The 25749-nt window shown below is 42.3% G+C and overlaps 1 protein-coding gene across 1 annotated transcript; it reads left to right on the forward strand.

Annotated features, from left to right (window-relative positions):
* Positions 1 to 3035: 3035 nt before the first annotated feature.
* LOC133558983 (phosphoglycerate mutase 1) lies at positions 3036 to 22824 on the forward strand. The gene is made up of 4 exons (XM_061910225.1): positions 3036 to 3274; positions 9089 to 9363; positions 15493 to 15673; positions 22434 to 22824. The coding sequence occupies exons 1-4, from the start codon at positions 3136 to 3138 to the stop codon at positions 22601 to 22603; spliced, it is 765 nt and encodes a 254-aa protein (XP_061766209.1). The 5' UTR covers positions 3036 to 3135; the 3' UTR covers positions 22604 to 22824.
* Positions 22825 to 25749: the final 2925 nt, after the last annotated feature.

Below are 25749 nucleotides of genomic sequence, written 5' to 3' on the forward strand. Positions count from 1 at the left end.
TTATCTGGGCCCGAGATCACCTAAGATGGACTGATGCAAAGTGGAAATGTGTTCTGTGGTCTGAAGGGTCCACATTTCAAATCGTTTTTGGAAATATTCAACATTGTGTCATCCGGACCAAAGGAGAAGCAAACCATCCAGACTGGTATCGACACAAAGTTCAAAAGCCAGCATCTGTGATGGTATGGGGGTGCATTAGTGCCCATTAATGCTGAAAGGTACATAAAGGTTTTGGAACATGTGCTGCCATCTAAGCACCGTCTTTTTCATGGACGCCCCTGCTTATTTCAGCAAGACAATGCCAAGCCACATTCAGCACGTGTTACAGCTGCGTGGCTTTGTAAAAAAAAGAGTGCGGGGACTTTCCTGGCCCGCCTGCAGTCCAGACCTGTCTCCCATCGAAAATGTGTGGCGCATTATGAAGCAGATGTTTTATTTTACAAGCATATTTAATATGTTTGGCCACTGTAACATTACACACACTTTGAACGGTAAGACTCTTTTTGAATATGTAATTTCGTGAATATTTGGCGTATCACTTAATGGAGCCTGTATTACTGTTTGAATATCACTGATCAGTAACCCATAGCAGCTGCTTTGTCATCTTGGTTAATATGCATAATAAATAAAATAAAATTAAATACGATTAAATACAATCAAATTATCCAACCAACACCATTTCCTCTATCAACTCTGTCAACGTAATAAACAAATTGATTAAATTAATTTTAATAATAATGTAATTTATTTTTAAACAATGATTCAAATATATATATATATATGCATGTGTGTGTGTATATATACACATACAAATATATTTGATATACATATAATTATATGTAAATATATATATAATATATACAGTATATATATATATGAATATATACAGTGTATATATACATATATATTATATATGTATATATATATATATATATATATATATACATACACTGTATATATTCATATATATATATATATATACACACTGTATATATTTATATATCTATATATGTATATATATAAATATATCCATCCATCAATCCATTTTCTACCACTTGTCCCTTTACTATGTGTGTGTGTATATATATATATATATATATATATATATATATATATATATATATATATATATATATGCATACAAATGTATATAATATATATAACACTTCATAAAACCACTGTCAGTAACTACAGTTGGTCGCTACATCTGTAAGTGCAAGTTAAAACTCTACTATGCAAAGCCAAACCCATTTATCAACAACATCCTGAAACGCCGCCGGCTTGGCTGGGCCCGAGCTCATCTAAGATGGACTGATGCAAAGTGGAAAAGTGTTCTGTGTTCTGGCGAGTCCACATTTCAAATTATATTTGGAAACAGAGGACGTGGTATCCTCCGGACCAAAGAGGAAAATAACCATCCGGATTGTTATAGGCGCAAAGTTCAAAAGCCAGCATCTGTGATGGTATGGGGTGTATTAGTGCCCAAGGCATGGGTAACTTACACATTTGTGAAGGCACCATTAATGCTGAAAGGTCCATACAGGTTTTGGAGCAACATATGTTGTCATCCAAGCAACGTTATCATGGACGCCCCTGCTTATTTCAGCAAAACAATGCCAAGCCACGTATTACAACAGTGCGGCTTCGTAGTAAAAGAGTGCGGGTACTTTCCTTGCCCGCCTGCTTCCCAGACATATCTCCCATCGAAAATGTGTGGCGAATTATGAAGCATAAAATATGACAACAACTTGTTGAACAACTTAAACTATACATCAAGCAAGAATGGTAAATAATTCCACTTTCAAAGCTTCAACAATTACTTTCCTCAGTTCCCAAACGTTTATTGAGTGTTGTTAAAAGAAAAGGGGATGTAACAAAGTGGTGAACATGCCCTTTCCCAACTACTTTGGCATGTGTTGCAACCATGAAATTTTAAGTTAATTATTATTTGCAAAAAATATAAAGTTTATGAGTTTGAACATCAAATATCCTGTCGTTGTAGTGCATTCAACTGAATATGGGTTGGAAATGATTTGCAAATCATTGTATTCCGTTTATATTTACATCTAACACAATTTCCCAACGGGCTTCACGGTGGAAGAGGGGTTAGTGCGTCTGCCTCACAATACGAAGTTCCTGCAGTCCTGGGTTCAAATCCAGGCTCGGGATCTTTCTGTGTGAAGTTTGCATGTTCTCCCTGTGAAAGGGTACTCCGGCTTCCTCCCACTTCCAAAGACATGCACCTGGGGATAGGTTGATTGGCAACACTAAATTGGCCCTAGTGTGTGAATGTGAGTCTGAATGTTGTCTATCTGCGATGAGGTGGCGACTTGTCCAGGGTGTACACCGCCTTCCGCCCGATTGTAGCTGAGATAGGCGCCAGCGCCCCCCGCGACCCCGAAAGGGAATAAGCGGTAGAAAATGGATGGATGGGACAATTTCCCAACTCATATGGAAACGGGGTTTGTATATTACACTAAATTAAAACACTCTACAGCAGCACAAATGTCAGCTGAGTGAAGAACACTATATTTATTAAATTAGCTGATATTCAAAGTTGGCAAAAAGTGACCTAAATTTTCAGTACATTATTTTTCATCCCAATGCTTGTTTAAAAAAACTAGATTTGTACACTTCCTGTATGTAATAGCTCAATTTACCCGCTAGATGGCGCAGTGAGGTTACATAACAAAAAAACGAAAGCGTTGATTTTATGAGCAGCCACTCGTCAATAAACAACATTCCTATCTTGACATTATTATTAAATAAATAATAATTATTCTTAAATATTTGACTTTCATTGCAGTCACACGCTTACCCATGCCGCCTGTTGATTTTATTGTTGTTTTTAAACATAAAACGAGCGTAATCTTGGCGGTATTAGAGGTGACGACAATTGACCAATGTACAAGTATTTGAAGGTCAGGGAACGCCCACCGCTGCCATTGGTGGGAAAACAGGAAACTACATTACATACTGGAACATCATTGGACAACAAAACCCCGGAAGTGATGAAGTAACCAATCGAGTCGTTAAAAGCACTCCCCGCCGGTTCCAGCAGACCGGACAGGTTTCGCTTGACGACACCGACACTTTTTACTCCCATCCGCCGATTTATCTTCGCGATCGTCAAGTATGGCCGCGTACAAGCTGGTGCTTATTCGCCACGGAGAAAGCAACTGGAACCAAGAGAATCGCTTCTGTGGATGGTTCGATGCTGATTTGAGCGTGACGGGGGAGAAGGAGGCGAGGCGGGGTGGACAGGCCTTGAAAGGTAGTCATCATGCTCTCTCCATCCGTCCTATTACTTTTGCATAAAAGCATCCTTCACACTCAGATGTGCATGCATTATGTGGTAAGATGCTTTATTGGATCATGCTCCCTCTCTGTGGTTATAACACCCTAATAGCCATGATTCATTAAAAAATTGCCATCAAGTGGAGACATAAATGATTATAGAGTAGCTTTTGGGATATTCAACTACTGTACATTGTTATAGAGCAGGGGTTTCAAACTCAATTTACCTGGGGGCCACTGGATGCAGAAACTGGGTGAGGCTGAGCCGCAAAAAAATATTTCTTAAAAAATCTAACATGCACTTTTTAAGGGCCTACTGAAATGAGATTTTCTTATTTAAACGGGGATAGCAGGTCCATTCTATGTGTCATACTTGATCATTTCCATCCATCCATCCATTTTCTACCGCTTATTCCCTTTCGGGGTCGCGGGGGGCGCTGGCGCTTATCTCAGCTACAATCGGGCGGAAGGCGGGGTACACCCTGGACAAGTCGCCACCTCATCGCAGGGCCAACACAAATAGACAGACAACATTCACACTCACATTCACACACTAGGGCCAATTTAGTGTTGCCAATCAACCTATCCCCAGGTGCATGTCTTTGGAAGTGGGAGCAAGCCGGAGTACCCGGAGGGAACCCACGCATTCACGGGGAGAACATGCAAACTCCACACAGAAAGATCACGAGCCTCGATTTGAACCCAGGACTGCAGGACCTTCGTACTGTGAGGCAGACGCACTAACCCCTCTGCCACCGTGAAGCCCTTGATCATTTCGCGATATTGCCATATTTATGCTGAAAGGATTTAGTAGAGAACATCGACGATAAAGTTCGCAACTTTTGGTCGCTAACAGAAAATCCCCTGCCTTTACCGGAAGTAGCAGACGATGACGTCACCTGTTGAGGGCTCCTCACATCCTCACATTGTTTTTAATGGGAGCCTCCAACAAAAAGTGCTATTCGGACTGAGAAAACAACAATTTCCCCATTAATTTGAGAGAGGATGAAAGATTTGTGTTTGAGGATATTGATAGCGACGGACTAGGGGGGAAAAAAAAAATCGATTGCATTGGGACGGATTCAGATGTTTTTAAAACACATTTACTAGGATAAATCTGGGAAATCCCTTATCTTTCTATTGTGTTGCTAGTGTTTTAGTGAGTTTAATAGTACTTGATAGTCGAAAGGGTGTCTGATGGAAGTCGACGGCAGCTGTACGGACGGCACAAGCTCAGCTGATTTCCGGTAAGAAGCGACTTTTTACCACCATTTTCTCACCGAAAACTGCTGGTTGACATTTAGTCGGGATCCATGTTCGCTTGACCGCTCTGATCCATAGTAAAGTTTCACCTATGGGAATTTTTAACAAGGAATCACCGTGTGTTTGTGTGGCTAAAGGCTAAAAGCTTCCCAACTCCATCTTTCTACTTTGACTTCTCCATTATTAATTGAAGAAATTGCAAAAGATTCAGCAACACAGATGTCCAGAATACTGTGTAATTATGCGGTTAAAGCAGACGACTTTTAGCTGTGTGTTTCTGCAGCGCTAATAGTTCATAACTATCTGTGACGTCACGCGTACACGTCAGCATTACGCGACGTTTTCAACAGGACACTTCGCGGGAAATTTAAAATTTAAATTTAGTAAACTAAAAAGGCCGTGTTTCAATGTTAATATTTCATCATTGATATATAAACTATCAGACGGTGTGGTCGGTAGTAGTGGGTTTCAGTAGGGCTATGTGTCATGTTTGATCATTTCACGATATTGCCATATTTATGCTGAAAGGATTTAGTAGAGAACATCGACGATAAAGTGCGCAACTTTTGGTCGCTGATAAAAAAGCCTCGCCTGTACCGGAAGTAGCAGACGATGTGCGTGTGATGTCACGGGTTGTAAGGCTCCTCACATTGTTTATAATCATAGCATCCAGTAGCAAGAGCTATTTGGACCGAGAAAGCGACGATTTCCCCAATAATTTGAGCGAGGATGAAAGATTCATGGATGAGGAAAGTTGTTGTTTATTTTTTTTTTGTCCTGTCCAGCTTCTCAGGAAAATCATATAGTTGATGTAGATGCCCGTATCGGCTGTTCAGATTTACTTTACAAAAGAGAAGTGTAGGATACTTTTCTTGTTGCCGTATTTGAATTTGACTTTATTAAATGTATTTATATTATCATTTGGTGCAGCCGGGCCTGAGCAGGAGGGGATAGAAAGAAAAAAAAGGAAGACAGAGGGGGAAATTGTGGGGATAAGAGGGGGATTAGATTGGTTCTTTTCCTCTTTGTTCCGGAGGACACGACGTCCACAGTTTACAAAAACATGATGTGAACTCGACAGACCACATAACACTTTTCCACTTGGCATCAGTCCATGTTAGATGAGCTCAGGCCCTGCAAAGCCGGCGGCGTTTCCGGGTGTTGTTGATAAATGGCTTTCGCTTTGCATAGTAGAGTTTTAACTTGCACTTACAGATGTAGAACAGTGACCGAAAATGCCCAGCTTGATGACGAGATCAGACTCAGGATGGGGAGAGCGAGTGCTGTGTCTAGGGAATCAAGGGAAATACTCTGGAATAACAGGCATGTCTCTATTCGAGGTTGAAACCTGGACCCTCTACAGTTTGCAAGTCAGGCAACTTCCCGTCTACATGATGCGCCACCTTCGGGCCATCATGGGCATCTCATGGAGAGACAAAATCCTGAACACAGAGGTCCTAAGTCAGGGGTGCCCATTACGTCGATCGCGAGCTACCAGTCGACCGCGGGGGGTGTGTCAGTCGATCTCCAGCCAGGCTTTTAAAAAAAATAGACCTAAAAATTAGTGATTATCAATCTTCACCAAGACGTCACTTAAATGACATTCACGGTACCGGAGGGTCTTGTGAGATGACGCTGGCTGCTGAAAGATCATTATTATGAAAATATGACCAAGAGGAAGGCGAGAAACACTTTTTATTTCAACAGACTCTCGCGCCGTACCTTCCGTCAAAACTCTAAAGGCAGACTGCACATTTCCTATCTTCACAATAAAAGCCCTGCTTCATGCTGCCTGCGCTAACTAAATACAGAGTCTCGGAAAACTGGCGTGCACAAGCGATCCCTCAGAAAGCTGGTGTGCACATCACTTGTGCACGCCAGCTTTCCGAGACTCTTATTTTGTTAGCGGAGGCAGCATGAAGCAGGGCTTTTATTGTGAAGATAGGAAATGTGCAGTCGGCCTTTAGAGTTTTGACGGAAGGGACGGCGCGAAAGACTGTTGAAATAAAAAGTGTTTCTCGCCTTCCTCTCTGTCATTTTTTCATAATAATGAACTGGCAGCAGCCAGCGTCATCTCACAAGACCCTCGGGTGCCGTGAATGTCAATCAAGCAAGCTACGGAATTTGCCGCCAATGTTTTTCTTGTAAAGTGTATGGAAGCTGGATGAATTAGATGCCAAACACCAACCACTTTCATGTGGTATTGTACAGAAAGGACAACTTTTTTTCTCCTCCATTTGAAAATGTGGGCGTTATCATCATTACTGTCTGATTCCAATCAATGCAAGTCATCAGAATCAGGTAATACACCAACTTATATTTTTGTCTTTGTGAAAGAAAGACATCTATATGTGTTACACATGCTTGTATTATCATTAAACACATTTAACTTGTTTACAAAAATGTCTCTTTCATAAATAAATAAATATAAATGATATATATAAATGAGGTAGATCCCCTCGAGTTGGTCAATTGAAAAGTAGCTCGCCTGCAGAAAAAGTGTGAATCTATTCGGCCGAATATGGCCTAAAAAAGCCACATTTGGCTTTCGGTGGAATGAGTTAAAAACAAGGCCGAATAGTGGCGTGTGACGCAATTTTTTGACACAGTGACGCAATCAACCAACGTGCAGTGAAGCGGTGACATTGGGATATGTTGTGTACCTGTATAAGTGTATGAGGTTACAAGCACACACTTATTGAGGTTTAGTGGGTCCTCTGTTTACATTATTAGCCTGTTGTGTAGGCTACCTGTATAAGTGTATGAGGTTATAAACACACACTTAATTGAGATTTACTTGAGCCTTCTGTTTACATTATTATCATATTTACTGTGGCTAAGCAGACCTTTGCCAAAAGGACAATAATTCATTTGTTGTGAGTTTATCCACTTTAATGCACTTAATTTTTTTTTGGAATGCATGTTTTGTTTGAAGGCCTCATATAAATGAAAAACTTTGTGCTTTTTTTGAAAAGCAAAGGCTACTGGAATATTAAAAACATTTCAATATTCAATAAAAATGTACTTTATTTGAAAAACATATCTAAATATTTTTTCTAGGCTATTTACGCAATATAAAAACTGAAAAATTGTTAAAAACTGCTTTCATTATTCGGTATTCGGCCTTCGGCCAAGCGTTTAAATTTTATTCGGCTTCAGCCACATATTTTCATTTCGGTGCATACCTACTTAAAATCATTAAAATCTCACTAAAACACTATTAAAACAATAAGCAGATAAGGGATCTTCCAGAATTATCCTAGTAAATGTGTCTAATTACATCTGAAACGCTCACACTGCCGCCGGCCAGAGCCGTCGCTTTTTTTTTTTTTTTCTCTAGTCTTTCACTATCAATATCCCAATTCACGAATCCTTCATCCTCACTCAAATTAATGGGGAAATTGTCGCTTCCTCGGTCCGAATTGCTCTTACTGCTGGTGGCTCCCATTATCAATCAATCAATCAATGTTTATTTATATAGCCCCAAATCACAAATGTCTCAAAGGACTGCACAAATCATTACGACTACAACATCCTCGGAAGAACCCACAAAAGGGCAAGGAAAACTCACACCCAGTGGGCAGGGAGAATTCACATCCAGTGGGACGCCAGTGACAATGCTGACTATGAGAAACCTTGGAGCAGCGAGAGTCCCGTCCACAGGAGACCATCTCAAGCGGAGGCGGATCAGCAGCGTAGAGATGTCCCCAACCGATACAGGCGAGCGGTCCATCCTGGGTCCCGACGAGCGGTCCATCCTGGGTCTCGACTCTGGACAGCCAGTACTTCATCCATGGTCATCGGACCGGACCCCTCCACAAGGGAGGGGGGGACATAGGAGAAAGAAAAGAAGCGGCAGATCAACTGGTCTAAAAAGGAGGTCTATTTAAAGGCTAGAGTATACAGATGAGTTTTAAGGTGAGACTTAAATGCTTCTACTGAGGTAGCATCTCGAACTGTTACCGGGAGGGCATTCCGGAGTACTGGAGCCCAAACGGAAAACGCTCTATAGCCCGCAGACTTTTTTTTGGGCTCTAGGAATCACTAATAAGCCGGAGTCTTTTGAATGCAGATTTCTTGCCGGGACATATGGTACAATACAATCAACAAGATAGGCTGGAGCTAGACCGTGTAGTATTTTGTACGTAAGTAGTAAAACCTTAAAGTCACATCTTAAGTGCACAGGAAGCCAGTGCAGGTGAGCCAGTACAGGCGTAATGTGATCAAACTTTCTTGTTCTTGTCAAAAGTCTAGCAGCCGCATTTTGTACCAACTGTAATCTTTTAATGCTAAACAATGCGAATATGTGTGGAGCCCTGCAACATTTAAGTCAACAAGCATGTCTTCTCTACTAAATCCTTTCAGCAAAAATATGGCAATATCGTGAAATGATCAAGTATGACAGATAGAATGGACCTGCTATCCCCGTTTTAATAAGAAAATCTCATTTCAGTAGGCCTTTAAATCAACAGGCATGTGTCACATAATGCTACTATTGCCTAAAATCTGCGTTTCCCCAATCCTACAGACGCCAACTATGAGTTTGACATATGCTACACCTCGGTGCTGAAGAGAGCCATCAGGACCCTGTGGCTGGTCCTGGATGGCATCGACCAAATGTGGGTGCCCGTGCACCGCACCTGGCGTCTCAACGAGCGCCATTACGGCGGCCTGACGGGCCTCAACAAGGCCGAGACGGCCGCCAAGCACGGGGAGGCCCAGGTGAAGATCTGGCGACGCTCTTTCGACATCCCGCCTCCCTCTATGGGTCCTGAACACGACTACTACGCCGCCATCAGCAAGGTAACGACAACACACGCGCGATGACACGTAGGTTTGTGAGGCAAGAGTACACATTGAGCAACGGGCTTTGTGAGGCCTCACAAAAAAAGTGGACCAAGCACAGATAAGTGAAATCAACAGTGTAGAGGAGCCTCAACATGATTACCTAACAGCATGCGTGACTGCGAAGCATGCGGTTAAAGTTCAAGGGTAAGTCAAAACCAAGGTCTAGTTTTCGTCCGTAGTGGTGTCTTCATTTCAGATGCAAGTTGAATATCATAGAAGCTTAATATTCACAGCGCTTCACTTTTTCCACCTTTTGTTTTGTTACAGCCTTATTTCTAAATGGAATAAATTCATTTTTGAACTTAAAATTCTACATACAATCGTCGGCGATCGCTCGAAACGAGTATGATGGTCCTCCTGTTGATGGGATTGCCTTCAGGAGAACGCCTGTGCATGAAATCTTTTAAAGTGGGAAGACTGGTGCACAGACAGCCACCAACCACACTTCCATTCCATTTTCCATCTTCTTCCGCTTATCCGAGGTCGGGTCGCGGGGGCAACAGCCTAAGCAGGGAAACCCAGACTTCCCTCTCCCCAGCCACTTCGTCTAGCTCTTCCCTGGGGATCCCGAGGCGTTCCCATGCCAGCCGGGAGACATAGTCCTCCCAACGTGTCCTGGGTCTTCCCCGTGGCCTCCTACCGGTTGGACGTGCCCTAAACACCTCCCTAGGGAGGCGTTCGGGTGGTATCCTGACCAGATGCCCGAACCACCTCATCTGAGAGGAGCCACCACACTAAGAGGAGCCACCACACTGTCCTTGGCAAAGAGAAGGCCAGGGTCCAATAACATAGAGACCAAGACAATTGGGGGCCCATCTTTGCTGCAGCCTTCTTCCGCCTTTTTGACCGTTGTGGAGCTTCTTTGCAACCACTCCGCCGTTGAGGTCTTTTTGCACAAAATACCCCACAATGACAATGTGAATTTTTTTTTTTTTAATTTTGCAAATTTGATTTTAGAAAAATCTATACAATTTACTCAGTATTTTGTTGATGCTTTGGCAACAACTACAGCCTCAAATCTGTTTTAATATAATGTCAGACACTTTCCACGCCTATCTTTGGGCAGTTTCACCCATTCATCTTTGCTGCCCTTTTCAAGCGCCGTCAGGTTAGATGGGAAGCTGTCATGGTTATTTGCTGACGAACCCCAAGATGCAGAGATGGAGGCAGGCATGGAGTGAGCAAACATGATTTTAATATAAATACAAAGACAAAACCCAAAAAAAGGGTTCAAACCAAAAGCGCCCACCTGGGCGGATAAAAAACAAAAGGCCTTTAGCATAGAAGCTAACAAGAAACAAAAAGGAACTTTAGCATGGAAGCTAGAGGATAACAAACTGAAAAACTCGAAATATCTATGGCTAACAAAAACAGCTTAACGCTACGACAACCAGGACAAGATGTAGCACGACAGGTAATAGCTGAAATAATGCCAGACACGACAGGTAGCAAAGACACAAGAGTGACATGAGGCAACGACAATACAAATGACAATACAATGATCCAGCAACTGACAAAAGACAAAGGAGGTACAAATAGGAGCCGGCTGATTGGCAACAGGTGTGGCCAGATGCCAATCAGCCGCAGCTGAAGGGGAACACAGCACTCAGGGAACAACACAGGAAGCTGACAAAATAAGAGCACTAGACCGGAACTAAGGACAGGAAATACTAAACACACTGAGGAGAAACACAGCACTCAGGGAACAAGACAGGAAGCTGACAAATTAAGAGCAATTGACAGGATCTAAAAGACAGGAAATACTAGAAACAGGAAACAGACAAATGCAGAAGAAAAAACTAAAACATACACAAACTGACAGAAGCATCGGTTTTCATCCAAGATGTCTCTGTACATTGCTGCATTCATCTTTCTCTCTATCCAGACTAATCTACGAGTTCCTGCTTCTGAAAAACATCCCCACAGCATGCTTCGCTGTAGGAATGGTATTGATCTAGTGATGAGCGGTGCCTGGTTTCCTCCCAACATGATGCCTGGCATTCACGCCAAAGAGTAGTACACAATAACTAAAGTCAATAGTACACAATAACTAAACTACGTAAATAGAAAAGTAGTATGCATTACTGCAGGGGTCGCCAACCCGTCGATTTTTGGGACCATACTGGTCGACCGGGAAAATATTAGAAATATATATATATATGAGAATCAGCACCTCCAAGTCCCTGCCCCAAGTGGAGGAGTTCAAGTACCTAGGAGTCTTGTTCACGAGTGGGGGAAGAGTGGATCGTGAGATCGACAGGCGGATCGGTGCGGCGTCTTCAGTAATGCGGACGTTGTACCGATCCGTTGTGGTGAAGAAGGAGCTGAGCCGGAAGGCGAAGCTCTCAATTTACCGGTCGATCTACGATCCCATCCTCACCTATGGTCATGAGCTTTGGGTCATGACCGAAAGGATAAGATCACGGGTACAAGCGGCCGAAATGAGTTTCCTCCGCCGTGTGGCGGGGCTCTCCCTTAGAGATAGGGTGAGAAGCTCTGCCATCCGGGAGGAACTCAAAGTAAAGCCGCTGCTCCTTCACATCGAGAGGAGCCAGATGAGGTGGTTCGGGCATCTGGTCAGGATGCCACCCGAACGCCTCCCTAGGGAGGTGTTTAGGGCACGTCCACCCGGTAGGAGGCCACGGGGAAGACCCAGGACACGTTGGGAAGACTATGTCTCCCGGCTGGCCTGGGAACGCCTCGGGATCCCCCGGGAAGAGCTAGACGAAGTGGCTGGGGAGAGGGAAGTCTGGGTTTCCCTGCTTAGGCTGTTGTCCCCGCGACCCGACCTCGGATAAGCGGAAGAAGATGGATGGATGGATGGATATATATATATATATATATATATATATATATATATATATTTAAAGAAAAATTGTATATGACCAGGAGTGACCAACACACCCGTTGCACAAAAGCCATTGAGCTGCAACAATGCCTTAAGGCTAACTGCTGGAACGCATCGGACAATTTTTAGCATCCAACATCAAACAACTCTTACCTCAACCACTACCATCTTTGTTCGCCTGCGGTGGGAAGCTAACAAGCCAAACACTGGAGTCTGTGAACATTGCTCCAAAGTACGGATTTTGTGTTGATTCATATATTGGCTTGTGCAAAGGCAGTAATATATGACGAAACAAGGCGGCAGCTTTAGAGGGACAACTCTGTTTAGTCTTCTTAAACCCGCCAGGTGAACAGCTGATTTGAATAACCTCCGGTGCTGACGTAGCCCGACTCGCGTCCCGTACTTGCCCATACATGCCCATACATGGTAAGAAAGGCTTTATTTGCTACAATGCAGGTGATTATTATTAACTCCACATGTCCACACTGTGTATGGAGACACATAATGTATAGACATGAATTGATTAACGTGGACCCTGACTTAAACAAGTTGAAAAACTTATTCGGGTGTTACCATGTAGTGGTCAATTGTACGGAATATGTGCTGTACTGTGCAATTTACTAATAAAAGTATCAATCAATCAATCAATCAATCAATGGCTGCCATGGACTGAAAATAAATATATTGTGAGCCCGAGAGGATTGGCATTTGTGATCGGCATTAAAGGCCTACTGAAATGAGATTTTCTTATTTAAACGGGGATAGCAGGTCCATTCTATGTGTCATACTTGATCATTTCGCGATATTGCCTTATTTTTGCTGAAAGGATTTAGTAGAGAACGTCGCAACTTTTTGTCGCTAATAAAAAAGCCTTGCCTGTACCAGAAGTAGCAGACGATGTGCGCGTGACGTCACCGGTTGTAGAACTCCTCACATTCTCACATTGTTTATAATCATAGCCAGCAGCAGCAGCAAGTGAGAAAGCGACGAGTTCCCCATTAATTTGAGCGAGTATGAAAGATTTGTGGATGAGGAAAGCCAGAGTGAAGCACAAAAAAAAAAAAAAAAAAAGGCGACGGCAGTGTGAGAGATTCAGATGTTATTAGACACATTTACTAGGATAATTCTGGAAAATCCCTTATCTGCTTATTGTGTTAATACTGTTTTCGTGAGATTATAAAGTCATACCTGAAAGTCGGAGGGCTGCGGTGAATGCCAGTGTCTCTCAGAGAAGCCAATGGAGGAGCCAAGATCACAGCTGCCTTTTTGACAGCTACAGGAGGCGGTCGCATAATCCACTGAAGTCTCCGGTAAGAGCCGACTTAATATCACAATTTTCCCATCCAAAAACTTGCTGGTTGACGTAGAGATACATGTCTGCTTGAGTGCTCTGTGTTAAAGCTTCACAACAAACAAAGAAACACCGGCTGTGTTTCGGTTGCTATAGGCAGCTGCAATCCGCCGCTTTCCACCAACAGCTTTCTTCTTTATAGTCTCCATTATTAATTGAACAAATTGCAAAAGATTCAGCAACACAGATGTCCAAATTACTGTGTAATTATGCGATGAAAAGAGACGACTTCTAGCCGTAAGTGGTGCTGGGCTAAAATGTCGCCTCCAACCAATAACGTCACAAACACGCGTCATCATTCCGCGACGTTTTCAACAGGAAATTCCGCGGTAAATTTAAAATTGTAATTTAGTAAACTAAAAAGGCCGTATTGGCATGTGTTGCAATGTTAATATTTCATCATTGATATATAAACTATCAGACTGCGTGGTCGGTAGTAGTGGGTTTCAGTAGGTCTTTTAAAAGACATTAATCGGCAGCCTTCCCGGTAAGGTTTATTCAGGTGTACTGGAGAGGAGGCTACGTCGGATAGTCGAACCTCGGATTCAGGAGGAACAGTGTGGTTTTCGTCCTGGTCGTGGAACTGTGGACCAGCTCTATACTCTCGGCAGGGTTCTTGAGGGTGCATGGGAGTTTGCCCAACCCGTCTACATGTGCTTTGTGGACTTGGAGAAGGCATTCGACCGTGTCCCTCGGGAAGTCCTGTGGGGAGTGCTCAGAGAGTATGAGGTACCGGACTGTCTTATCGTGGCGGTCCACTCCCTGTACGATCAGTGCCAGAGCTTGGTCCGCATTGCTGGCAGTAAGTCGAACACATTTCCAGTGAGGGTTGGACTCCGCCAAGGCTGTCCTTTGTCACCGATTCTGTTCATAACTTTTATGGACAGAATTTCTAGGCGGAGTCAAGGCGTTGAGGGGATCCGGTTTGGTGACCGCAGGATTAGGTCTCTGCTTTTTGCAGATGATGTGGTCCTGATGGCTTCATCTGGCCGGGATCTTCAGCTCTCGCTGGATCGGTTCGCAGCCGAGTGTGAAGCGACCGGAATGAGAATCAGCACCTCCAAGTCCGAGTCCATGGTTCTCGCCCGGAAAAGGGTGGAGTGCCATCTCCGGGTTGGGGAGGAGACCCTGCCCCAAGTGGAGGAGTTCAAGTACCTAGGAGTCTTGTTCACGAGTGAGGGAAGAGTGGATCGTGAGATCGACAGGCGGATCGGTGCGGCGTCTTCAGTAATGCGGACGTTGTACCGATCCGTTGTGGTGAAGAAGGAGCTGAGCCGGAAGGCAAAGCTCTCAATTTACCGGTCGATCTACGTTCCCATCCTCACCTATGGTCATGAGCTTTGGGTCATGACCGAAAGGATAAGATCACGGGTACAAGCGGCCGAAATGAGTTTCCTCCGCCATGTGGCGAGGCTCTCCCTTAGAGATAGGGTGAGAAGCTCTGCCATCCGGGAGGAACTCAAAGTAAAGCCGCTGCTCCTTCACATCGAGAGGAGCCAGATGAGGTGGTTCGGGCATCTGGTCAGGATGCCACCCGAACGCCTTTCTAGGGAGGTGTTTAGGCCACGTCCAACCGGTAGGAGGCCACGGGGAAGACCCAGGACACGTTGGGAAGACTATGTCTCCCGGCTGGCCTGGGAACGCCTCGGGATCCCCCGGGAAGAGCTAGACGATGTGGCTGGGGAGAGGGAAGTCTGGGTTTCCCTGCTTAGGCTGTTGCCCCCGCGACCCGACCTCGGATAAGCGGAAGAAGATGGATGGATGGATGGATAATCGGCAATAGCGATCACTTACTTTTTAAAGATAAATGGATCGGCACATCCGTTGTAAAAAAGTGTTCTTTTTATACCGCCATATTCATGTGACACATTTGTTCCTGGTGCAGGATCGCCGCTATGCCGACTTGACTGAGGACCAGCTTCCCTCCTGCGAGAGCCTCAAGGACACAATCGCCCGAGCACTTCCCTTCTGGAATGAAGAGATCGCTCCTCAGATCAAGCAGGGAAAGAGAGTGCTCATTGCCGCTCATGGAAACAGTCTGAGAGGCATCGTGAAGCACCTGGAGGGTGGGTGGTGTCTTATTAGCAGCATTGATAGATATTATTTACAGTTGTCCCTCGTTTTATCGCTGTTAATGGGTTCTGTACCGCGATGAATACATTTATTTTGAGCCATGCAACAAAACAAAAGAATGACATAAAATACAAAAGAAATATATATATATATATATATATATATATATATATATTATATTTACACCTACATTACATGTGACTAATCTTTTGTAGATGTCAAGATTGGCTCAAAAAGGAGTGGGAAGAAGTAAACTTATTAGGTTCCACCCCTATACATATACAATATATATATACAATATATAATACAATCATATATATAATATAATTCAATTCAGTGGTTGCTGCGTAAATGCTATAAATGATCTATATATAATCCATTTAAATTCACACACACTTACATATATACATATGCACACACATATACACATACACACACACATATATACAAATTATATATATATACATATATATATATATATACATACATACATATACACACATAAGCACATACATACACATACATACACACATATATACACATTATATATATATACATATATATATATATATATATATACATACATATACACACATAAGCACATACATACATATACATACACACATGCATATACCCAAAAAACACACACATCCATCATATATACACACACACACCTATATAAAGACTATATATATAATCATATATATAATATACACTTTTGTCTATACATTATTAACAGTTTTTGGTGCCTTTAAATATCAAATGCTTTTATAGCTAAATCATAGAAAAACCTGTAAATGACCTTCTAAATTCGAAATTATGACAGCCCTCTGGACCAGTGGTTCTCAAATGGGGGTACACGTACCCCTGGGGGTACTTGAAGGTATGCCAAGGGGTACGTGAGATTTTTTTTTAAATATTCTAAAAATAGCAACAATTCAAAAATCCTTTATGAATATATTTATTGAATAATACTTCAACAAAATATGAATGTAAGTTCATAAATTGTGAAAAGAAATGCATCCATCCATTCTCTACCGCTTATTCCCTTTCGGGGTCGCGGGGGGCGCTGGCGCCTATCTCAGCTACAATCGGGCGGAAGGCGGGGTACACCCTGGACAAGTCGCCACCTCATCGCAGGGCCAACACAGATAGACAGACAACATTCACACTCACATTCACACACTAGGGCCAATTTTTAGTGTTGCCAATCAACCTATCCCCAGGTGCATGTCTTTGCAAGATTGCAATATTCAGTGTTTACAGCTAGATTTTTTTGTGGACATGTTCCATAAATATTCATGTTAAAGATTTATTTTTTGTGAAGAAATGTTGTAGCTGAGATAAGCACCACCAAAGGGAATAAGTGGTAGAAATGGATGGATGTTTAGAATTAAGTTGATGAATCCAGATGGATCTCTATTACAATCCCCAAAGAGGGCAATTTAAGTTGATGATTACTTCTATGTGTAGAAATCTTTATTTATAATTTAATCACTTGTTTATTTTTCAACAAGTTTTTAGTTATTTGTATCTCTTTTTTTTTTTCAAATAGTTCAAGAAAGACCACTACAAATGAGCAATATTTTGCACTGTTAATTTTGTGCAACAGTGCAAAAAAATGTTTAATTAAACAGTGCAATATTTTGCACTGTTTAATAAAAAAAAATGTTCACAGGGGGTACTTCACTGAAAAAAGGTTGAGAACCACTGCTCTAGACATGAAATATCACCCCTTACTGACCTTCACGGGACGGCGTGGCGCAGTGGGAGAGTGGCCGTGCGCAACCCGAGGGTCCCTGGTTCAAATCCCACCTAGTACCAACCTCGTCACGTCTGTTGTGTCCTGAGCAAGACACTTCACCCTTGCTCCTGATGGGTGCTGGTTAGCGCCTTGCGTGGCAGCTCCCTCCATCAGTGTGTGAATGTGTGTGTGAATGGGTAAATGTGGAAGTAGTGTCAAAGCGCTTTGAGTACCTTGAAGGTAGAAAAGCGCTATACAAGTACAACCCATTTATCATTTATTCACAGTAATGCTGCCTGAGGATGAGCCAGTCAGTGGCCACATAACTAAACAGGGCACTCTGATTGGTTTTGTCTTCTGTCATGGCAAATACTTAATAAATAAATAAATAAATGGGTTGTACTTGTATAGCGCTTTTCTACCTTCAAGGTACTCAAAGCGCTTTGACACTACTTCCACATTTACACATTCACACACTGATGGAGGGAGCTGCCATGCAAGGCGCTAACCAGCACCCATCAGGAGCAAGGGTGAAGTGTCTTGCTCAGGACACAACGGACGTGATGAGGTTGTTACTAGGTGGGGATTGAACCACGGACCCTCGGGTTGCGCACGGCCACTCTCCCACTGCGCCATACTACTGTGGTATTGATATTTTTAGTTTATTTTTTTTATTTTTTTATGCGTGAAAATGCTTCATTAAGGACTGAAACAGTTTTACATATGCTTAAAAAATATTTTTTTATTGTGATGTGGAAATATTTCAAGCGCAATGTGGAGAGGGACAACTGCATAGTGCCGTCAAGCATTAAAAAAAATAGTGATTTATTATGATTTGTAATTAATTATTAATTATTTTAATATTGCCTAAAAATGCTGAGAAACGCCCTCAATAAGAGGCATTTTAATTTAAATTCATTACAATATTAGACTTAGACCAGTGGTTCTCAAATGGGGGTACACGTACCCCTGGGGGTACTTGAAGGTATGCCAAGGGTTACGTGAGATTTTTTTTAAATATTCTAAAAATAGCAACAATTCAAAAATTATTATCAAGTATTGAATAATACTCACTGGATCGGTTTGCAGCCGAGTGTGAAGCGACCGGAATGAGAATCAGCACCTCCAAGTCCGAGTCCATGGTTCTCGCCCGGAAAAGGGTGGAATGCCATCTCCGGGTTGGGGAGGAGACCCTGCCCCAAGTGGAGGAGTTCAAGTACCTAGGAGTCTTGTTCACGAGTGGGGGAAGAGTGGATCGTGAGATCGACAGGCGGATCGGTGCGGCGTCTTCAGTAATGCGGACGTTGTACCGATCCGTTGTGGTGAAGAAGGAGCTGAGCCGGAAGGCAAAGCTCTCAATTTACCGGTCGATCTACGTTCCCATCCTCACCTATGGTCATGAGCTTTGGGTCATGACCGAAAGGATAAGATCAAGGGTACAAGCGGCCAAAATGAGTTTCCTCCGCCGTGTGGCGGGGCTCTCCCTTAGAGATAGGGTGAGAAGCTCTGCCATCCGGGAGGAACTCAAAGTAAAGCCGCTGCTCCTTCACATCGAGAGGAGCCAAATGAGGTGGTTCGGGCATCTGGTCAGGATGCCACCCGAACGCCTTCCTAGGGAGGTGTTTAGGGCACGTCCAACCGGTAGGAGGCCACGGGGAAGACCAAGGACACGTTGGGAAGACTATGTCTCCCGGCTGGCCTGGGAACGCCTCGGGATCCCCCAGGAAGAGCTAGACGAAGTGGCTGGGGAGAGGGAAGTGTGGGTTTCCCTGCTTAGGCTGTTGCCCCCGCGACCCGACCTCGGATAAGCGGAAGAAGATGGATGGATGGATGGATGAATAATACTTCAACAAAATATGAATGTATGTTCATAAACTGTGACAAGAAATGCAAAAATGAAATATTTAGCGTTGACAGCTAGATTTTTTTGTGGACATGTTCCATAAATATTGATATTAAAGATTTCTTTTTTTGTGATGAAATGTTTAGAATTAAGTTCATGAGTCCAGATGGATCTCTATTACAATCCCCAAAGAGGGCACTTTAAGTTGATGATTACTTCTATGTGTAGAAATGTTCATTTATAATTGAATCACTTGTTTATTTTTCAACCAGTTTTTAGTTATTTTGATATTTTTTTCCAAATAGTTCAAGAAAGACCACTACAATTGAGCAATATTTTGCACTGTTATACAATTTAATAAATCAGAAACTGATGACATAGTGCTGTATTTTACCTTGTTATCTTTTTTTTTTCAACCAAAAATGCTTTGCTCCGATTAGGGGGTACTTGAATTTAAAAAATGCTCACAGGGCGTACATCACTGAAAAAAGGTTGAGAACCACTGACTAAGACAAACCTTATTGATCTACAAGTGAAATTGTCCCACACAGTAGCTGAGTTACAAAGGATGGAAAGGATAATGCAGGTATTAATTAGACTACAAATGTACCAAAGAATCACCTGATTAAATATTCAAACACCGTGTTATTGTTCTAACCGTGTGCAATGTTACATTCGCCAAAAAAATAATAAATATACTTTTTAAATACAACATATGCCTTGTTTTTAATGAATATGTAGGCCTATTGCACTACTGTATTTTACTGTTGGTCAGAGCTAAGTGTTTTCTGAGGTGGTACTTGGTAAAAAAAAAAAAAAGTTTGAGAAATTTACAGCCCGTCCGAAAAAGAGTAGGAAGAAACGGCGCTTATTTAATCCTACTCTTATTCATACCATAGCGATTTTATCCAATTTCTTTGTTCTCTCTGACAGAACAGTGAACAAATAAATAATATACCATAGTAAGCATACAAATATTAAATACATAAATAATCTTTGTGTCAATAAAATGTAAAAAAAAAAGGTGATAAAAAGGGTTCAGATATTCATCGTAATTCTTGCTTTGAGCACTTTGTGAACACTTGTACTTTGAACAGTCTCTTAAACTGAATCATATTTCAGTTTGATTTCTTTGGCCAATCCGTTCCATAATATAAGTAATTAATTAATCTGAATTTGATAATAATTTTGACACCCCTAATTATTTACATATGATTGCACAAAAATGGCTGTGTGTGTGTGTGTGTGTGTGTGTGTGTGTGTGTGTGTGTGTGTGTGTGTGTGTGTGTGTGTGTGTGTGTGTGTGTGTGTGTGTGTGCGTGCGTGCGTGCGTGCGTGCGTGCGTGCGTGCGTGCGTGCGTGCGTGCGTGCGTGCGTGCGTGCGTGCGTGCGTGCGTGCGTGCGTGCGTGCGTGCGTGCGTGCGTGCGTGCGTGCGTGCGTGCGTGCGTGCGTGCACATTAAAGCCACCCATGCTGTACACTGACTACTCTAAAGCGGTCCTTCTCCCACTTTTTGCCCAAGTACCAACTCAGAAAAAACCTGGCTCTCCAACATTAAAATGCAGTAGCATAGTAGGCGTAAGTATTACATAGTATTTTTTGGCCAATGTAACATTACTCACAGTTTGAACAGTAACACTGTGTTTGATTATAGGAAAATAAAACACTGTACTTTAATCAAGTGATTATTTCAGGGGTAGGGAACCTATGGATCTAGACCCAGATGTGGCTCTTTTGGTGACTGCACCTGGCTCTCAGATAAATCTTAGCTGACGTTGCTTAACACGGTAAGTAATGAATAATTCCGCTGGTAATCACAGTGTCAAAAATAACGTTCAAAATATAAAACATTCTCATGCATTTTAATCCATCCATCCGGTTTCTACCGCACCTGTTCAAGAAGTCGCATTAATGGTAAGAAGTATTTTATTTATTGTTGGTTAGCTTTAGAATAACAATGTTAGTAAAAAAGAATAAGACAATTATTATACTCAAAAAATGTTGATTTTACTTAACCTTCGTCTTGTGTTAGGGTCGGCAGCGACCCGTTTTAGTTTTTAAATGCATAAAAACACCACATACATTTATTTTTTTGCATCAAAGCTTTTTGACTCTGTCAGGAACTTCTTTGTCAACAAAATAAAACATTTTAATTTTTTTCACTAAATTATAAAATGCTCTGGTAGAAATTATGCCCTTGGTGTTGTTAGGGTCGGTTTCGACCCAGTTATAAAAATAAGATGATAAAGCAATGATAAGAGCCAAAACTGAACACACTGACAGCCAGCTCCTCTCCCAATCATGTGAGCTTTAGTGGATTCTCATTTTACCTTGTTATCCTGTACAAAAACAAACAAAAGACGGACACTAAAAGTGTCACTTTTTGCCACTCTGATTTTGTTTTTTTATTAGTTTTGGAACTAGTAATCTATTTCTCTTGGTTTCATTTGCTTGATTGGTTGTTGGTTGTTGTTTGCTTGATGTTGGATTTCTGTTGCTGAAAAAAATACGTTTTAGCCTTTTTCTTGAAGTAAATATACATGGGTCGAAATTGACCCGTAACACCATAGATGTTACAATAGTTAAAATTCTTAAAATGAAAAAATAAATAAAACACATTTATTTAAGAGATGTGTTCTAATACTCCTTAGTAATAGTCAGGTAACACAACAAAAACATTTTTTATGTATATGATTCTCTTGAGGTTCGTTTTACCATTTTTAAAAATGGAAATCGAGGGGTATACTGACAAAAAAAGGCCCAATGGCCCAAACCAAAAATATTAAAACCAATATTTTCAAGGATAAGGAAGCCTAACGAGGTAACCAAGAGATAAGAAACAAATTGGATGATAGATAATTGTTTTTAGTGTATTTTACAGCTGATTTAAGACATGGGTCAAAACCGACCCGTTAACATAAGAGATGGTAACAGAAAGCTAACACAAGAGGAAGGTTAAAAATGCACGTATTTGATTGTATTTAATCTTAAAAAAAATATTATACGGCTCTCACGGAAATACTTTTTAAAATATTCGGCTTGTATGGCTCTCTCAGGCAAAAAGGTTCCCGACCCCTGGATTATTTGATTACCACAGTTTGAAAACCACTGCTCAGAAATATATCTAATTTTATTTTCTCTTTCTGTTGTGCCTTTTCCCTTAAAGGGATGTCCGATGAAGCTATCATGGAGCTCAACCTTCCCACCGGCATTCCCATCCTGTACGAACTGGACAAAAATCTGAAGCCCGTGAAGCCCATGCAGTTCTTGGGAGACGAGGAGACCGTCCGCAAGGCAATGGAGGCCGTAGCCGCTCAGGGCAAAGCTAAGAAGTAAACCGTGGTCGTGTTCCTAATAACTGTGTGTTCCTTCGGGATTCTGTACCTGCACCGTGCTAAGAAAATATACCCTGTCAGAGTTATGCAGGTTGTAAATAAGGGCCAAGAGTATTACCAGCTTGAATAAAGTATTATTAGACTAATTTGCCCGTCAACATAGTGTATAATATGTGCACTTTATTGTTCAATATGATCAATTAAATATACATTTCAAGCAGATACGTTGTGTACTTTTGTATGTATTTTGTGTTTGCATCCAAAGTGGGTTATCAGAGTATTGCATAAGAAAAAAAACAATGCCAAGGGAAGAATGAGGAAAATAACTTGGCAATTTGTCTAGGGTTTGATGCCACACCTTAACTGTCTCTTATTCTTCTCTCTTTATCGTGTTGCTGTCCGACTTGTTTTTCCCTCATTGTGAGTAAATTCGCACTGCAGAAAATATTGCATTTATGACATTTGGAGTTAGGAACATCGGTGCCGTAGTTTCCCAGGCCTGAGGCAGACACTTCCGGGGATGTTTGACTTTTGTGGTTGTATGCAGACATGGTGGCAGTGGGTTGCAACAGCTCTGTGCTTTTGAATGTCTTCTATATCCTCTGTGGTGTTGAATGTTTCCCTCTAGTTTTCCATATTATTTTGCCTTGTTCTTCATGGACTTTTTGAGCCTGCAATACAACCACATGGCCTGAAAGAGTGGCAGAAGATCACAGTAGCTACTCAAACAATTTCCCTTGTGGATCAATAGTTTGTCATGGTCGAGGTCTCAACCAATCAATCAATGTTTATTTATATAGCCCTAAATCACAAATGTCTCAAAGGACTGCACAAACCATTACGACTACGACATCCTCGGAAGAACCCACAAAAGGGCAAGGAAAACTCACACCCAGTGGGACGCCAGTGACAATGCTGACTATGAGAAACCTTGGAGAGGACCTCAGATGTGGGCAACCCCCCCTCTAAGGGACCGAAAGCAATGGATGTCGATCGAGCGGGTCTAACATGATACTGTGAAAGTTCAATCCATAGTGGCTCCAACACAGCCGCGAGAGTTCAGTTCAAACCGGATCCAAGACAGCAGCGAGAGTCCCGTGCACAGGAAACCATCCCAAGCGGAGGCGGATCAGCAGCATAGAGATGTCCCCAACCGATACACAGGCGAGCGGTCCATCCTGGGTCCTGACGAGCGGTCCATCCTGGGTCTCGACTCTGGACAGCCAGTACTTCATCCATGGTCATCGGACCGGACCCCCTCTACAAGGGAGGGGGGGACATAGGAGAAAAAAGAAAAGAAGCGGCAGATCAACTGGTCTAAAAAGGAGGTATATTTAAAGGCTAGAGTATACAGATGAGTTTTAAGGTGAGACTTAAATGCTTCTACTGAGGTAGCATCTCGAACTGTTACCGGGAGGGCATTCCAGAGTACTGGAGCCCGAACGGAAAACACTCTATAGCCCGCAGACTTTTTTTGGGCTTTAGGAATCACTAATAAGCTGGAGTCCTTTGAATGCAGATTTCTTGCCGGGACATATGGTACAATACAATCGGCAAGATAGGCTGGAGCTAGACCGTGTAGTATTTTATACGTAAGTAGTAAAACCTTAAAGTCACATCTTAAGTGCACAGGAAGCCAGTGCAGGTGAGCCAGTACAGGCGTAATGTGATCAAACTTTCTTGTTCTTGTCAAAAGTCTAGCAGCTGCATTTTGTACCAACTGTAATCTTTTAATGCTAGACATGGGGAGACCCGAAAATAATACGTTACAGTAATCGAGGCGAGACGTAACAAACGCATGGATAATGATCTCAGCGTCTTTAGTGGACAGAATGGAGCGAATTTTAGCGATATTACGGAGATGAAAGAAGGCCGTTTTAGTAACGCTTTTAATGTGTGACTCAAAGGAGAGAGTTGGGTCGAAGATAATACCCAGATTTTTTACCGAGTCACCTTGTTTTATTATTTGGTTGTCAATTGTTAAAGTTGTATTATTAAATAGAGGTCGGTGTCTAGCAGGACCGATAATCAGGATTTCCGTTTTTTTGGCGTTAAGTTGCAAAAAATTAGCGGACATCCATTGTTTAATTTCATTAAGACACGCCTCCAACTGACTACAGTCCGGCGTGTTGGTCAGCTTTAGGGGCATGTAGAGTTGGGTGTCAGCTAATACCGTATTTGCGTATGACGTCACCCAGCGGCAGCATGTAGATGCTGAAGAGTGCAGGGCCAAGGACCGAACCCTGGGGAACTCCACACGTTACCTTAACATAGTCCGAGGTCACATTGTTATGGGAGACGCACTGCACACTGTCAGTAAGATAAGAGTTAAACCAAGACAGGGCTAAGTCTGACATACCAATTCGGTATGTCAGAGGTCTGAAAAAATACACATCGTAAAATGCTCAATGGAAAAATGGAGAAACTATTTCTATGATAACTTCACCCTATATAAGATCAATAATTACAAAAATCCCCTTATGTTCAGTAATGACCCCTTCAACACGTGGCTATTAGCCAAGGACCAAACATGGTGAGGCTGCGTTTCAGTTCTACACTCCTAAAATCAGGAATAGTCTTCCAGGAAATGTGAGACAGACCTCAAAGTTAACTATGTTCAAATCCAGGCTAAAAAAACACTTTTATTTAATTGTGCCTACGACAACTTAAAGTATTTTATCTACCCTACTTGATTTAAATTTGAATGATGATCATTTTATATTTTGCTTTCTCGTAATTTTCCATAAAGCACTTTGAATTGCCTGGTGTAAAATTTCCATCCATCTTTCTCTGTTTATCCGAAGTCGGGTCGTAGGGGCAGCAGCCTAAGCAGGGAATCTTTCCCTCTCCATAGCTACTTCGTCCAGATCTTCCCAGGGGATCCTGAGGCATTCCCAGGACCGCTGGAAGACATGGTCTCTCCACCGTATCCTGGATCTTCCCCGTGGTCTCCTACCGGTCGGACATACCCTAAACAAGGTGTTCGGGGGGCATTCTGACCAGATACCCGAACAACCTCATTGGCTCCAGCCAACCCGACGGACGAAACTCATTTCGGCCGCTTGTCTTGTCTTGTCCTCTTGTTCATGACCATAGGTGTGGATAGGAACATAGATGGACGGATAAATTGAGAGCTTTGCCTTTTTT

The sequence above is a fragment of the Nerophis ophidion genome, linkage group LG09 (assembly GCF_033978795.1).
Source record: "Nerophis ophidion isolate RoL-2023_Sa linkage group LG09, RoL_Noph_v1.0, whole genome shotgun sequence".
Classification (NCBI taxonomy): Eukaryota; Metazoa; Chordata; class Actinopteri; order Syngnathiformes; family Syngnathidae; genus Nerophis; species Nerophis ophidion.

Excerpts from the sequence above, each read along its gene's own strand:
- LOC133558983 (XM_061910225.1), top strand. The coding sequence starts at position 3,136 with ATGGCCGCGTACAAGCTGGTGCTTATTCGCCACGGAGAAAGCAACTGG. Across the intron at positions 3,275-9,088 it reads GGGTGGACAGGCCTTGAAAG|ACGCCAACTATGAGTTTGAC; the intron begins GTAGTCATCATG and ends CCAATCCTACAG. Across the intron at positions 15,674-22,433 it reads CATCGTGAAGCACCTGGAGG|GGATGTCCGATGAAGCTATC; the intron begins GTGGGTGGTGTC and ends TTTCCCTTAAAG.